The sequence below is a fragment of the Chondrus crispus genome, genomic scaffold (genome assembly GCF_000350225.1).
Source record: "Chondrus crispus Stackhouse genomic scaffold, scaffold_7, whole genome shotgun sequence".
In the NCBI taxonomy this organism is placed as follows: domain Eukaryota; phylum Rhodophyta; class Florideophyceae; order Gigartinales; family Gigartinaceae; genus Chondrus; species Chondrus crispus.
The window spans coordinates 151,500-165,885 of NW_005178734.1; the positions used below are offsets into that span (position 1 = coordinate 151,500).

Sequence of the window (14,386 nt, forward strand, 5' to 3'; positions counted from 1 at the left end):
GAATGTCGCCTTGGTCGAAGTCCGTCTCTACCAAGACGCTCCCTTTTACCTAAGCCTACGGCATCCTTCAGCGCTCGGGGGTCCCATTCCTTTTTCCTTTATTTCCCAATCCAACCCGAGTTGCCAGAGTTGAATATCGCCTTGGTCGAAGTCCGTCTTTCCCAAGACGCTCCCTTTTACCACAGATTACGTTATCCTTTGCGCTCGGGGGTTCCCTTTCCTTTTCCTTTATTTCACCTATCCTTTTCTATTTCTATCTCTATTTCTATTCCCTTATCTTGTGTTGGTTCCACAGTGCCTGATTGCGATCCGCATTGTGTAGACTTGAGTCATCGGGCTCTTGTGTTGGTTCTTTTGTTTGTGGTTGGTGCCATCGGCTTTGGTTGCGACCGGACCGGTGTAGGTGTCTTTGCCATCGGGCGACACGTGGGTGTAGCGCTGCTACTTGTTTACGTTCACCGACGGAGGCTGTTGCAACGACGTTTCCCTCGAAGGTCCTGTTGTGTATACAGGACAGTGTTGGTTCCATCGGATACCGGTTGCGACCGTTCCGGTGTCGGTACCTTGCCATCGGGCAGTACGGAGGTGTAGCGCTGCTACGTGTTTGCTAATTCCCGTCGGGCTGCGTTGCGACGCCCCCGTCGAAGACCTTATCAAGGGTATAAGGTGTAACAGGCGCTTCGCGAGCATTGGATTTACGACCCATCGGGCCCGGCTTCCTAATTACCGCCCCGAACTCGCCGAGCAACTGCCTGTACAAGACTCTACCACCATCCGTCCCGGGGCGGGCCTCTTCCTTTTGCCCCCCCCCTGTCAGGGACTTGAGCTACTGTGGGCCGCAAACCCACTTAAAGGGAAAGGGAGAATCGGACACTCCGTAGGGCTGTGCCGTCGGCAACTCTTGTTGGTTGTTGTTTGTTGGTTGTGTTGTCGCTGGACCGTTGGACCCTGGTTCCGGCCTGACAGGCACATTTCACTACACTATCGTTGTTCTTCGCATTCCTCAGGGGCATTCTGCAAACTGTTGTTGAGGAAGAGCTCTACAAAAACAAACCGGGGCGTTCACTGCTGAAGCTTTTGAGCTTTACCGGAAAAATAAGAGATGGCTTGGACAGGCACGGTTGGACTTATGTTCATCTAGATGAGGCCTTGGAAATGCTCATTGTGAGACATTTAAAAAGCCTGAGTACAAACTTCATTGCCCATTTAGAGAACTCCCCATCATGGCTCATGCCAGTGTCGATGTTTCGAGCATTTTCGCGGTATGTAACTGGAGCTTCCAGAGCTTTTGGGCGGAAGAGGTCACACGAAGATGGTGGTGAAGCTTCAGGTCCTCTCTCGCACTTCGATAGAAATGCGTGCCGATAGAGAACAGTATGTAGAGTTCTACATATGATGAGGGAATGCAGGTTCCTTTCCCAGTCGCACAGAGGCTCCGAATGGCTTACAAACGTATTCAGAAGTCCACCTGCCAGGATGAACATATGGGAGGATCAGGAACAGATTCTACAAATCAGCGAGAGAGGTCTTTTAACAAGCAAACTGCATGCATCAGTCACATTCCGAGATATATTCGGCCCTTTATCGGAGCAAGACAGAGACACGTACTTTTCTGGAAAGAAGTTTAAGAAATGGACTCGAGCACGCAAGGTTATTGGACCTGCTCAGTCCATGGAAAAGTGTGGTCGAACCGTACTTGCTCAATGTGAGGAGAGCGCTGTCAGCACACCAGTGCAACTAATTGTGCAGGGGTCGAACAGAAGGAGGGATAAATACTTCTCCTTGAAACTGGTTGCAGAGCGAAGGCGTAAAATTGCTAAGATGAAAGATGCTTATTGCATTGAACAGCGAACGGCGTTGAGGACGACAGACACGGAGTATCTGAATGAAGTCATGGAGAGGTGGGACTCATTACACAGTAAACGGTACCTTATATCGCCGCACGCTGATTGTTTCGTGGACAGCTGCGGAAACCTTAACCATGGCTCCAAATCATCGTTTCTGAAGTACAACGTGAATGGAAACAGAGATATTGTATATACACTGAATGATGTAGCTAAGGGTATTCGAATCTCCACGGTTGATGAAGGGAGCAACAGAACCAGACCCAGATTAGTTCCTTCACGGAATATACATGAGTCAGAACTGCGCCAATACTATTCTCTGCAGGTTGACATCATGAACGCTTTGCACTAACGAGGCGACACAGGAGAGAGAGGCACGTCACTGCGATGTGTCATTAATGGAAAGATGAGAACCATTCTGCGACCATGCCTTTTTGGCACAAGAGCAACGCATCTGAAGCAACTACACCTGCACATCGATGACCCCGCTATCGTTCTCCTTCAAAAGAGCGCAGAGCAAACTCGTAGAGATATTAGCAGATTGAAAGGCACAGGAGACGAGGGTGAAAGTACTTTCGTACAAACAGCTCTGGATTTTGACGACGAGCTGAGAGTCCTTTGGAGTTCTCTTTTGTCGAACAGAGTGTACAAAACGAGCTGGCTTTCTTACATTTGTTCTGTGCTGCAGAGGCGGCGTTTGAAGTGTTGTCCACGACTAGGCATAAATGCAGTATCTATATACACGGGGGGAAATTTGTACTACCCACGTCATTTACAAGTTGCACACCGAAAAGCCTAGTTCCTCACAGATATTCCACGGGCGTGGATGCAATTTATGAAGGGAAGGCAATATTACGGCGCGAACCAGATGAAAACATGTTCATCGTCCCAAGAAGCAGATGCATTGTGTTTGATTGCTCTGGCGGTACATACCTTGGCACTCATAAAATTCTACACAGGGAGTCAGAGATAAGATTTTTGACTGTCTTTGAAATGTACGTAAGGGAGCCTTTTACCACATACTGCAACCAATTTCGATACGGGAATGACGAGCGAGATGCAATGGCTCGTGGGAGGCCGTTGAAATGTTCTGTTTCTGTCCTTTTGTCGGACGACACTGATGTTTTCGTAATACTTCTTTGTAACAGGGATCTATTCGGCTTTGGAATCCTTCATGTTTTGAACGACTCCGTGCATGACCTGGACGAAACTGTAAGCTGCCTGAACTCAGTTGGGGTTACTGGCAAGAGTACGGCACTGGCTTATTGCCTCGCAGGGTGTGACTTTACTCCTTACATGTTCGGACTGAAGCATGACCTGTTCTTAAGAACACTGTGCCTACATTCGCAGCACGCGGGAAATCTGGAGTCGGCCTCGTTTCCAGATTTGATACTATTGGACACGTACGTTTGTCTTCTATATCTATACAAGCATGGGAAGTTTGAGCTTACCACTCAAGAGAGGAGCAGGTATAGAGTGGTAGACACGATGGAAACGATATCTAGGAAAGAGATGGCTCCGAACGCGCTATTGAGTTTACAAAAAAGCATGTTTATATCTGAGAACCGTGTGGGGTCCATGTCGTGGAGGACGGATGTACGCAACTTCATCGCAGACAAAGTGACATTTGCAAATACGTTAGTCTGTGATATATCTCATTTAAGGCTGCAATTTAGTAGAGCTAGCTTCATTGTCAACCGATACTGGGGAATTTCTCACAAAACTGATGTAAGTGCGGAAATTAGGAGTGGCTGCAGCACCAATTTCGGATATACACCGGATGGTTCTGTGTTGTTGGAAAGAACAGAAGATGTGTCCAGCATAGAAAGGGAAATCAGAGCTGTCATACTTTCTTGCGGGTGCAAAAAAAGTTGCTCTACTCGGAGATGCAATTGCTACAAGGATGGGAAAAAGTGTATCGGTTGTCAATGCAATGAGGTTCTTTGCAGAAACAGAACATCAGGTCACGTCGAATATAGGGCTGAGGAAATTTCTAATGTGCCTGCAAGCACAAAGGGTGCACTTCAAGCGGACATTTGTGAGAATGAGAGTGATTCAAGTGAGCAAGACGGCTCCATCGTTGCCGAATCATGCAGCAGCCAAGACGTAGAGATTGAGGACGTGGATGTTCTCCTTTAACAAGCCCAGTCGTAGAAACATTTTACGCATGCCATCGTAGCTTCTATTATGTACTCATTACATACCTATGGATGGGCTTCTCGTAAGAAGTCTAGAAGTGAAGATTTGTCACTTCTCACGTCAAGAGGAAATGCTCGACGCAATGCATCGAAGTAGATCGTGGCTTCCTCGCATTTGTGGAGACTGTTGTCGACCCACATTTGAAACAAGTCCTCCACATCCAATGGGGGAGGATTTGCAAGCAGATACTCCCTGCTGCACCAAATAAACAAACCTACATTTTGGTGTCTGCAAGGCTTAGGCCGAACATGATCTCTTGTCGGAAGGATTTCCTCATTCATGAATGAGACTGAACCGGTTGCGGTGCTCACGAGCAATTATCCCTCTGAAGTGAGAGATTCAAGACGAGGCATGATGTTATACTTGGCTCCCGTTGGTAGAAGAACACAACGACTAAGGCGTGTTACGTAGCACACCGACTTCAAAGCTGTCCACAATCCCCTGCAATAAATTGCATTCAAACGGGGGGTTACCAGCACCACCTTGAACAAACCCTTCACACGCTTCCCATGAGCCAGTGATCCAAATGTCTTGTCTTCCTCGTCAGCGCTGCAGTAAAATTCCAGCACATTGCTCTCGTTAAAGCGATCTGCGAAAAGTTCGGTATTAACATTGCTTGTGTACTTCCATAAATAGTAGAGACTGACAGGGGCTATCCATGAACTAAAAATACTGCAGTCACGAATCTTCCTAGTCAAAGCCACTGCTGTTTCGCAAAGAAAAGCTTCACAATTTACACCAGGCATTTGCTGTTCTACTTCATTACGTTCCAGTTTCTGTACATCTTCAGATCTGTCTTCGAAAATACCATTAACAGTCCCTCGGCTATCACACTGTATATACCTGGACCACAACTTGTGTGTCAGAGCCTTGGAGATGAGAAACGTACGGTTTCTACCACGCCCAGGTGTCTTGAGTTGCACTTTGAGGTAGTGCTGTTCTGTTTTAGCACCCCTAAGTTGTTGCGAAATCACTTCAACGCAACATTTGACGGCGAGTTGTTCTGAGTTTGTGCACACCTCTGTGATCATCGCGCAAAACGACCTTTTTGTGCAATTAAAGGGCACCGACGCAGTGAGCACCACAGTAAACGTGATATCAGAAGAGTTTTGTTAGGCGTGTAAAAGGTTTGGAAAGGCCTTGACGAGAAATGGGATCTGTGCAGGCCGTGCCGTTGCTCTCGCTAGAAGTACTGCAGTTTGAACGTTCGGAGTGAGCACAGCGGGCGTCGTGAACGGCATGCATTCAAGACGCTCGATACAGTAGAAGCTTCGGTATAGGAAGCGCTCCAGGTATTTGAAGAAGAACATCTCCGTAAAGAAGGAGACTAGACGGAGCACACTTCCAGCATATCGTTTTCGGGAGAGTGAGATCAGGAGGTGACAATGACTCTTTTTGCATCCTTGCAGGTTCGACTGGCGCAATAACGGACACACGCCCTAAAAACGAGTAATTCTATGAAGATATTCAACTGCCATTTCTGGCACAGAAACGGCGATTTGCGGAACAATAAATGAGAAATTGCAGGCGGTCACTGACTGTTGAGGTCCGCAAAACGAGCTTTTCTAGAAGCTAGTGTCTAGGTGACAAATGACCTCATATGAGGCCAGTTTTTAGGCGGGCTTTTGCAATTCGAATAATTGTAGAATTTATCGCTACTGTAGTGAAAAGATTACGACTAGAGTAAAGCGAGGGGCGCCAATTTTGGGACAGGGGTTGTAATAGCGGAACGCTCATAATTCTTGAACATTTGCCAGAATCGCCGATTTTTCCTCGCACACAGCGAAGTCAGCATTGCTGTGATGTAAATATTTACCAAGTGGCTCGTAAGATTTAAAAATAAATTTCCACGTCGTACTCGCAAGGGACTTTTACGTGGACACACGAGTTTCATATTCGTGCAGCCTGCAAAATTCGAATTCCGTAAGGAAATTCCGCCTTCCCTTCACCATCGGATCCCCTCCCACCTCAGCCCACACCTTTGACTCGCGAGTCGCGAGACCTCTCCCAGTCCGTCACTCTCATTCCAGTACCGTCCTTACGTTCTGCCATGGCATGGCTGTAACCAAAAGGTATCAGCAAAAGCTTAAAAAGGCAATCAGCCTCTTCTTGAAAGATGGCAAGTCCATGAGAGCAGCTGCTACGAATCAAAAAGTTTCATTATCCACACTGCACCGTCACATCAAGCAACAGAAGACCAGCGCACCCACTCGATCTGTCGGGCGCCCTCCTCTCCTCACAGCACTCCAGGAGAAAATGGCTGTTGACCTTGTCAACAAGTATGCAGACATGGGAGTTCCCATGAATTGAATGCATTTGGCAGAAGGTATCTCCATTATTGCGGAACACCTCCCACATCCTCGGCAAAGTGAGCTTCCGTTTGCAAACGGTCGCCCTGGTCGGTCGTTTTCAAGGTCATTTCAGCGGCGCCATATCCAAGACATTAGATTTGCCAAACCGGTTCGACAAGAAGGGAAGAGATTTCTATCGTGTACTGCCGAAATCCTCACCACACATTTCGCCACCCTCAGTAAGCTTTTTGAAGAGCACTGCTTCGACGGCGCACGCATATGGAATTTGGACGAAAACGGTGCTACCGCCGGTCGAGACGTTGATGGAAAGCCCTCGTGTAGGTATTTACTGCGTCGTGGCGGATGTGGTGACATGAAAACCGTCGGGTTCAAATCCTTCGGTCGGGTGACAATCATGCCATGTATAAATGCTGATGGTGATGCAGGGCCTACGCTGAACGTCTTCAAAGGTTCTGGAATTTCGTACAGCACTGTTCTTAAAGACGGAAACGTCGTGGTCGAGAGTGTTGCGGACATATTGCCGCGCGGCGCACTTGTGACAGTCAGACGCGACAATGCCGGGGTTGACACGACCACTTTTTTTGAATGGGCTATACGTTTTGTGAATCACGTACGGGATCTCACAGCTAACGGACGGAAAGTTTTGTTAATTTATGACGGATGTAGATCTCACATAAGCGTTAAAGTTCTACATTTCTTTGAACAGAATGGGGTGTTCGTTTATGCCCTACCCGCGCACTCATCTGGAAAAACTCAGGCGCTGGATGTCGTCATGTTCAGCCTTTACAAGAAGGCCATCAACAAGGCCCTTTGTGACACTGTCGACAGGGTCGGAAGCAAGGAGTACAGTGTGTTTGATTTTTGTTCTATCTTACGAGCGGCGTATCATGAATGCTTTACTAGAGATAATATACGGGCTTCATTTCGACGATCTGGTATTTTTCCACTTGACCCATCTAAACTTTTGTCAGTTCCAAGGCCGGAGTCTGGACAGAATATTCAGAATATTTTTCCCAAGAGCAGTTAATGGAGGCTTTCGAGGCAAAGCGTCGAGAAATCAGGCAGAGATTATTGGGGGAGGACTCTGTTCTGACTAGTAGCGGATATCTGAGCACAACTGCGGGATGTGTTTTTACCTCTTCTAAGGCTCTACATTTAATTAAGGTGAAGGAGCGACGAGAACGACTTGCACGAGAGAACCGCGATCGAATGGCGGCTGAGCGATCATTGCGTGCTGCTGCTCGATCCGATTGTGCCAGGCGTGAATTGCGACGAGCCAATGATCTTGCTTTAAGAAGGCGAGCGACTCTAGCGGGAATGAGTATAGGTCCTTTAGCAAGCAATTGCGTTCGACTGAGAAGCGTCGGGATGTTGCTCGTCTGCGAACTCTGCGCAAGGTCATTAACAAGTAAAGGAATTTTGTGCACACAGTTTCACAATGACGTGTTGCGCATTTTTTCCGCAGAAAAAATATTTTTCTGTGGGCCAGATATGATATATGTCCCGAATTGTATGCAAATGCACAAAGTCGTTGGGATCTCAACAAGTGATGCACGGAGCTGCTCGTTTGATTTTAGACATTCTGGTTGGATCCTGGCTTCGGACCCACCGCTTCGTGGCTCAGTTAGGGACAACTCCAGAACACGACGACGTAAATGAAGCACCCTAAGTAGTTTTTTCAATATTTTTTATCATGCCGTTCCATAATTAGCGCCCCCCTTTACTAAACGTTTGGCAAACCAGAAAACATTCAATTCCGTATCTCATTCTTCCCTACTCAACACTTTCGTCTTCCTCTTCCCCAAATTTCTTCAAAATGGTGAGCGTCAATGATCCTCGAATTATTGCAAGTAACCGCGTCCACACTCGTGCAAGACTGCTCACAGCTCAGAGTAAAATGTCGTCGCATATATGGAGCCGCCTGGAAGATCAAGTTGGTCACGGGAACTGTCATTGGCATGAAAACTGACAAAGTGGAGGGTCGCAGTGTCACTTCAGTCAGGGCTAAATGGGAATTATCAAATGGCGTCAAGGAAGTCACGCTTCGCATAGCTAACATCAAGGCTGGTGAAGTGATGGACTTGATCGATGACGACCCTGAAGATCATATCCATCAAGAAACTGAACATTATGTGCGACCGGAGCCTACAGAGGACGGCGTGACGCCACTGGAAGGAGCACTCAGCCCGAGTACGAGGATCTCCGAGAGTGACGAAATGGACATCCAAGATGGCCTCATGAATGTCCGCGGCCGGGCCTGGAAGCGTGAGGAGGTCACAGTGCATTTAAATGGTATGATACCGCCGAGAAGATGGAAGGTGATTGGACCGATTGATGAGATTATATCCCGTGGTCACAGTCCATCTCAAATGCATCCCATGGACTACTTCATGTGGATGTTCCCACAGGAGCACTAGGCATTAATGGTTTCCCACACCAACGATGCAATGGAATCAAGGGGACTTCGCTTGACTACAAGAGGTGAAATTTTGAAGTTTTTCGGGGTGCTAATCCTTATGACTCGGATTGAATTCAGCACCAGAAGGTCTCTTTGGAGCTCACAGGAAACCAGCAAATATCTCCCGCAACCTCAATTCGGAAACATCATCTCCCGCAGAAGATTCGAGGAGCTTCGTCAGAATGTCACGTTCAGATTTCCAGCTGACTCAAATGACAGATGGGGTATGATCAGGGACTTCATGGTCGCAATCAATGATCACAGAGCATCTCATGTGATTCCATCACAGAACATATGCGTTGATGAGAGTATGTCACGCTGGTATGGACTTGGAGGAGATTGGATTGAAACCGGTCTTCCTCATTATGTTGCCATGGACCGAAAACCCGAGAATGGCTGTGAGTTGAAGACTGCTGCATGTGGAAAAAGTGGAATCATAATAAGAATTGAGAACGTCGTCTCAGTTGAGGAGACTTCTTTAAAGGATTTTGAAAGTGACCACTTACACGGAACGGCAGTGACTTTGAGGTTGTTACAGCCATGGTTTCACACCAATCGTGTTGTCTGCGCGGATTCGTACTTTGCTTCTGTCCACACGGCTGAATCACTTTATGAGAAAGGTCTTAGATTCACAGGTGTGGTGAAGACATCTACCAAGAAATATCCGATGAAATATCTATCTCATTTGGAGATTGCTGAAAAGGGAGAGCACGTCACACTAGTTTCAAAGCCGGTGGCGGGGCCTCATCTCATGGCAGTGATGTGGGTGGACCGAGACCGCAGATACTTTATTAGTTCTGTCGGAACATCCAACGAAGGAACTCCAATCTACCGCGAGAGATGGCGTACACGTCATGGCGTGACAAGAAAAGAGGAATTGTCTATCCGTATTCCATCAGTCTGTGAGCAGTATTATGAAACTTGCTCTCAGATTGACCGCCACAACAGATCTCGTCAGGATGATCTCGGCTTGGAAAAGAAGTTCGAAGTCAAGGAGTGGTCTATGCGTGTCAACATTTCTTTATTGGCCATTTGCATTGTGGATGCATGGAAACTGTATGCAGGTGCAAAAGGAGATGGTTCTAAGATGTCTCCAAATCAGTTTTATTGTGAGCTTGGTGACCAGTTGATTGATAACAAATATGGTCGTATATCGTTACGTCAGCGAGAATCAGACAGTGCTGTTGAAGATGAAGATGTTGGGTTTGGCAGTGGAATTGGTACTCACCTAACTCCAACCACTCGCAAGCGGAAAAACGCATCCGGCGAGGAGACTTGTGCTCTTTATCAATCCAGATGCAATATTTGCAAAGGTACAAAAAAGTCAAAGTTTATTTGCTCAGCCTGCAAGGTATATTTTGACAAAGAAGTATACCTTTGTCATTACCAGACTGGGCGTGACTGTTTTAAGAAACATGTCGACGAACGGCACGATCTTACTTACAAAGGTAAGTACTACTAGTGCTGAAGGTGTTCTCGGCCATTAAAACTGACTAAATCGGTCAGCATGTGAGTAAAATAGAGCAAAAAGAGATAAAACTCCTTTGACCCCCTATGGTTCTACCCTGCGTCTAAAAACGTGCTTGGAAGACCTGCAGCCATGTCGGAATGCCCCTTTATGAGATGTCACCGTATTCAATCTCATGTTCGAGTGGGCGCTATAAAGCGTCCTGGGCTGCAGGTCACGAACAAGAACCATCGAGATCCCCGAATCGATTTTTCGACCACTAAAGTGCTCAGCGAGGAGTTGAACCCCGGCCACTAACACTCAGCGATCCTTGCAGACCACTGAGCTGGCTTGTCAGTTACTAACTAGTCGTTTATAGTTGTCTTTATAGTCGTTCAAAGTTCTACTTCGTAGAAATTGTGCTCCTTTTGTTCTATACTTGCGAAAATCTTAAATTTTGTTTAAATTTTACTGTAGAGCATTTGACCTCATATGAGGCAAATTGCCGGTCGTCTAGACACTAGGTCTAGGTGACAAATGGCCTCATATGAGGCCAGTTTTTAGGCGGGCTTTTGCAATTCGAATAATTGTAGAAATTTATCGCTACTGTAGTGAAAAGCTTACGACTAGAGTATTAAACGTTGGCAAACCAGAAAACATTCAATTCCGTATCTCAGTCTTCCCTAATCCAATGGATACACGCCAAGTGTATTCTATTTCCCATGATTTGCGGATCTTATGGCACGGCGCTCAGAATCAGCAAGCAGTTCGGGCTTGGCCCTTTTATCTGATTGTGATTAGAAGCGCAACAACCTCTAGTTAGAGCCCTGACTTGGAGTTGCCGTGCACATTTGACGTAGGGTGGTGCGAACGCCCGGGTCGCAGTAGTTTCGCCTCAACATGAGGTTTTCCATTGTTCAGAACGCCAGAGCCCTTCTCACACGCAGGTCGGCTTCCCAATGGCGCTCGACGGCCCATCGGAGTCTCTCCAACGCTGCAGCAGTCGCGAACGAACAGCCTTCCGCAGACCTCGATCGCTTAGAGCGACACAGAAACATCGGAATTAGCGCACATATAGATTCCGGGAAGACGACGTTGACAGAACGAATTTTGTTTTATACGGGGAGGATTGGAGCTATCCACGAGGTCAAAGGGAAGGATGGCGTTGGAGCAAAGATGGATAGCATGGAACTAGAGCGCGAGAAAGGTACGATTGGGTTCATTTTGGAGTACTTTGCTAGGCACAATGCCACGTTTGAGCGGTAGTCTGACCACCGACTTTTTCACGTATCCACACTGAATATCTATCAACAGGGATTACAATTGCGTCTGCTGCGACTCACACGACATGGGACGGAAATACGATCAATATCATCGACACACCCGGGTAGGTTTTCTCGTCCCAATTGATAATTTTTTTGTCACTGATTGGCGCTTTCTGCAACTAACTCGGGATCCATATGTTCGTCTGCGCATGCGCGATTGCGCCTGTTTGATGGCATCAATATGTATGTACATATGTTCACAGTCATGTCGACTTCACTATTGAAGTAGAGCGAGCATTGAGGGTACTGGATGGTGCTATATTGGTTCTGTGCGGTGTGTCGGGTGTTCAAAGCCAAAGTTTGACTGTTGACCGTCAAATGAAGCGGTACGGAGTCCCGAGAGTCACATTCATTAACAAGCTAGACAGATCAGGTGCGAATCCGTGGAAAATAATAGACCAAGTCCAAGCAAAGCTTGGGTTGAGAGCAGCAGCAGTCCACATTCCCATTGGCCTAGAGGACGATCTCAGCGGAGTGATCGATATCATTCATGAGGAGGCACTTTACTATGACGGCCCAAACGGTGAATCTGTACGAAAGGAACCGGTACCGGCTGAGTACCAAGAACTGTTGGCAGAAAAGAGAAAACTCCTCATCGAGACCCTTGCGGATGTCGATGAGATTATCGGTGATATGTTTCTCATGGAGTCGCCCATTTCGACGCAGGACATTCATGATGCTATTCGGAGAGCCACGCTAGAGAAGAGTTTCTCGCCAGTCTTGATGGGAAGCGCTCTAAAAAATACTGGTGTGCAGACCCTCCTTGATGGAATAGTCCAGTACCTTCCGAACCCTAGCGAGCGGAGGAATCTTGCGCTCGTGCAAGTAATGAAAGAAGGGTCTGAGGACGAAGTTGAGGAGAAGCAAGTAACGCTAGCGTCGGATTCTTCGGAGTCCCTGGTCTCACTGGCATTCAAACTCGAAGAAAGTCGCTACGGACAACTTACCTACGTTCGAATATATCAGGGAACGCTGAAGAAAGGCGATTATCTTATCAACACGCGAACCCGAAAAAAGGTTAAGGTACCACGCTTGGTGCGAATGCATTCAAATGACATGGAGGAGATATCCGAATCCCAAGCTGGTGATATTTGTGCAATGTTTGGTCTTGAGTGTGCGTCTGGAGACACTTTTGTCTCGGCAGAGAAGCCAGTATCCATGAGTATGGAATCGCTCTTCGTTCCTGATGCAGTAATGAGTCTCGCAGTTGAACCGAAGAAAAAAAGCACCTCGTCCGCCAACTTCACGAAAGCATTGAATAGATTTTGCCGTGAAGATCCGACTTTCCGAGTCCATATGGATCCCGAATCAAAGCAAACCATCATCTCTGGTATGGGAGAGCTTCATTTGCAAATTTACGTGGAGAGAATGCTTCGTGAGTACAAAGTGGATCTGGAGGTCGGGGCGCCCCGCGTCAACTATCGTGAGACCATCACAAACCGTTCGAACTTTAACTACACGCACAAGAAGCAGTCTGGCGGCGCAGGGCAGTTTGCTGCACTTCAGGGATATCTCGAAGCGACAAAGGACGGAGTTAGTGTGGAGTTCAAAAATGCACTCATTGGCAACAATGTCCCGCCTGGCTTTCTCCCCGCGATTGAGAAAGGTTTTCGGGAAGCACTGGCAGAAGGCGCCCTCACTGGGCATCCGGTGCAGGGTATACGCATGGTAATTGAAGATGGAAAGACCCACCCCGTAGACTCTAATGAGCTTGCCTTTCGGATGGCATCTATTCAGGGATTTAGACAAGCTTTCAACAATGCACGACCCATAGTTTTAGAACCTGTCATGCGCGTTGACGTTGAGGCTCCGACTGAGTATCAAGGAACATTGATTGGAGGCCTCTCCAGACGCAAAGGGGTCATCGTGAACTCAACTAGCACTGGCGAGTACGGTGCAATTGAGTCAGAAGTGCCCCTGGGACAAATGTTTGGGTACTCAACAGAACTGCGGAGCATGACACAGGGCAAGGGTGAGTACACGATGGAATATTTACAACACCGGAAGCTTTCGGACCCATCAGAATTGATAGAGGTGTATAGAGAGAAGAAGGCAGCTGGGCGAAAATGAATAAACGAATGATATGGCTCGCTTGAGAGGTGCTTGTGCAGAATCCCAGTGATAACTTTTTAGGTTGGTTGCGAATCTACTTCGAAACTTCAGACGAATATCCTGTTACAGTATCGCCATTTTACGGATACATACAAACCGCTGCCCCTGCCTGTCCCTCGTTCCGAAAGTTTGCGTGTTATGAGCTGCATGGATACGTGATCTTCGGACTTGAGATTATGAACAACAGGAAGAAATCGTTCGCAATAGAGGTTTCAGCTGTGGTAGTGATGTCCTGTCTTATAGACTGGGACACTGCGAGTGTGTCTCTCACGTTTTTCGTGAAAGCTGCCCTAACGATTGAGCAGATACATTTTGATGGCGATACCCTAGCGAAAAACTGTCCTCACTGACAAAGGGTGAATGCAGGATGGAATATTTGCCACATCGCAATTATTCCGAGGGGATCGATTTGATCGAGATGCACATAGAGACGAAGGCAATTTGAAAAAAAAAATACTTCGAACGTCGCTTACGCCTTCGTCTGTGCCTCTGTAAAGACAGATGGTTGGTTTAGTGGCCTCTCAAGTTGTTCGAAGATACTGTGTCGCGATGTGTCCATCCAAAATGACTATTTTACAAATGCTGAAGAGCAACTGCAGTTGCCGTTCTCTCATTGTGGAACACAATCGGGTCAAATGCTGTCGAGTTACAAAACGTTTCCGTTGGAGAAGACGAACAATGTGGAAGAA

At 47.2% G+C, this 14,386-nt stretch overlaps 1 protein-coding gene across 1 annotated transcript; it reads left to right on the top strand.

Moving 5' to 3' along the window:
- The first annotated feature begins 11,160 nt into the window (after positions 1-11,160).
- On the top strand, positions 11,161-13,655 carry CHC_T00009147001 (Translation elongation factor EF-G1, mitochondrial). The gene is made up of 3 exons (XM_005711331.1): positions 11,161-11,467; positions 11,575-11,647; positions 11,789-13,655. The coding sequence occupies exons 1-3, from the start codon at positions 11,161-11,163 to the stop codon at positions 13,653-13,655; spliced, it is 2,247 nt and encodes a 748-aa protein (XP_005711388.1).
- The last annotated feature ends 731 nt before the right edge of the window (positions 13,656-14,386 follow it).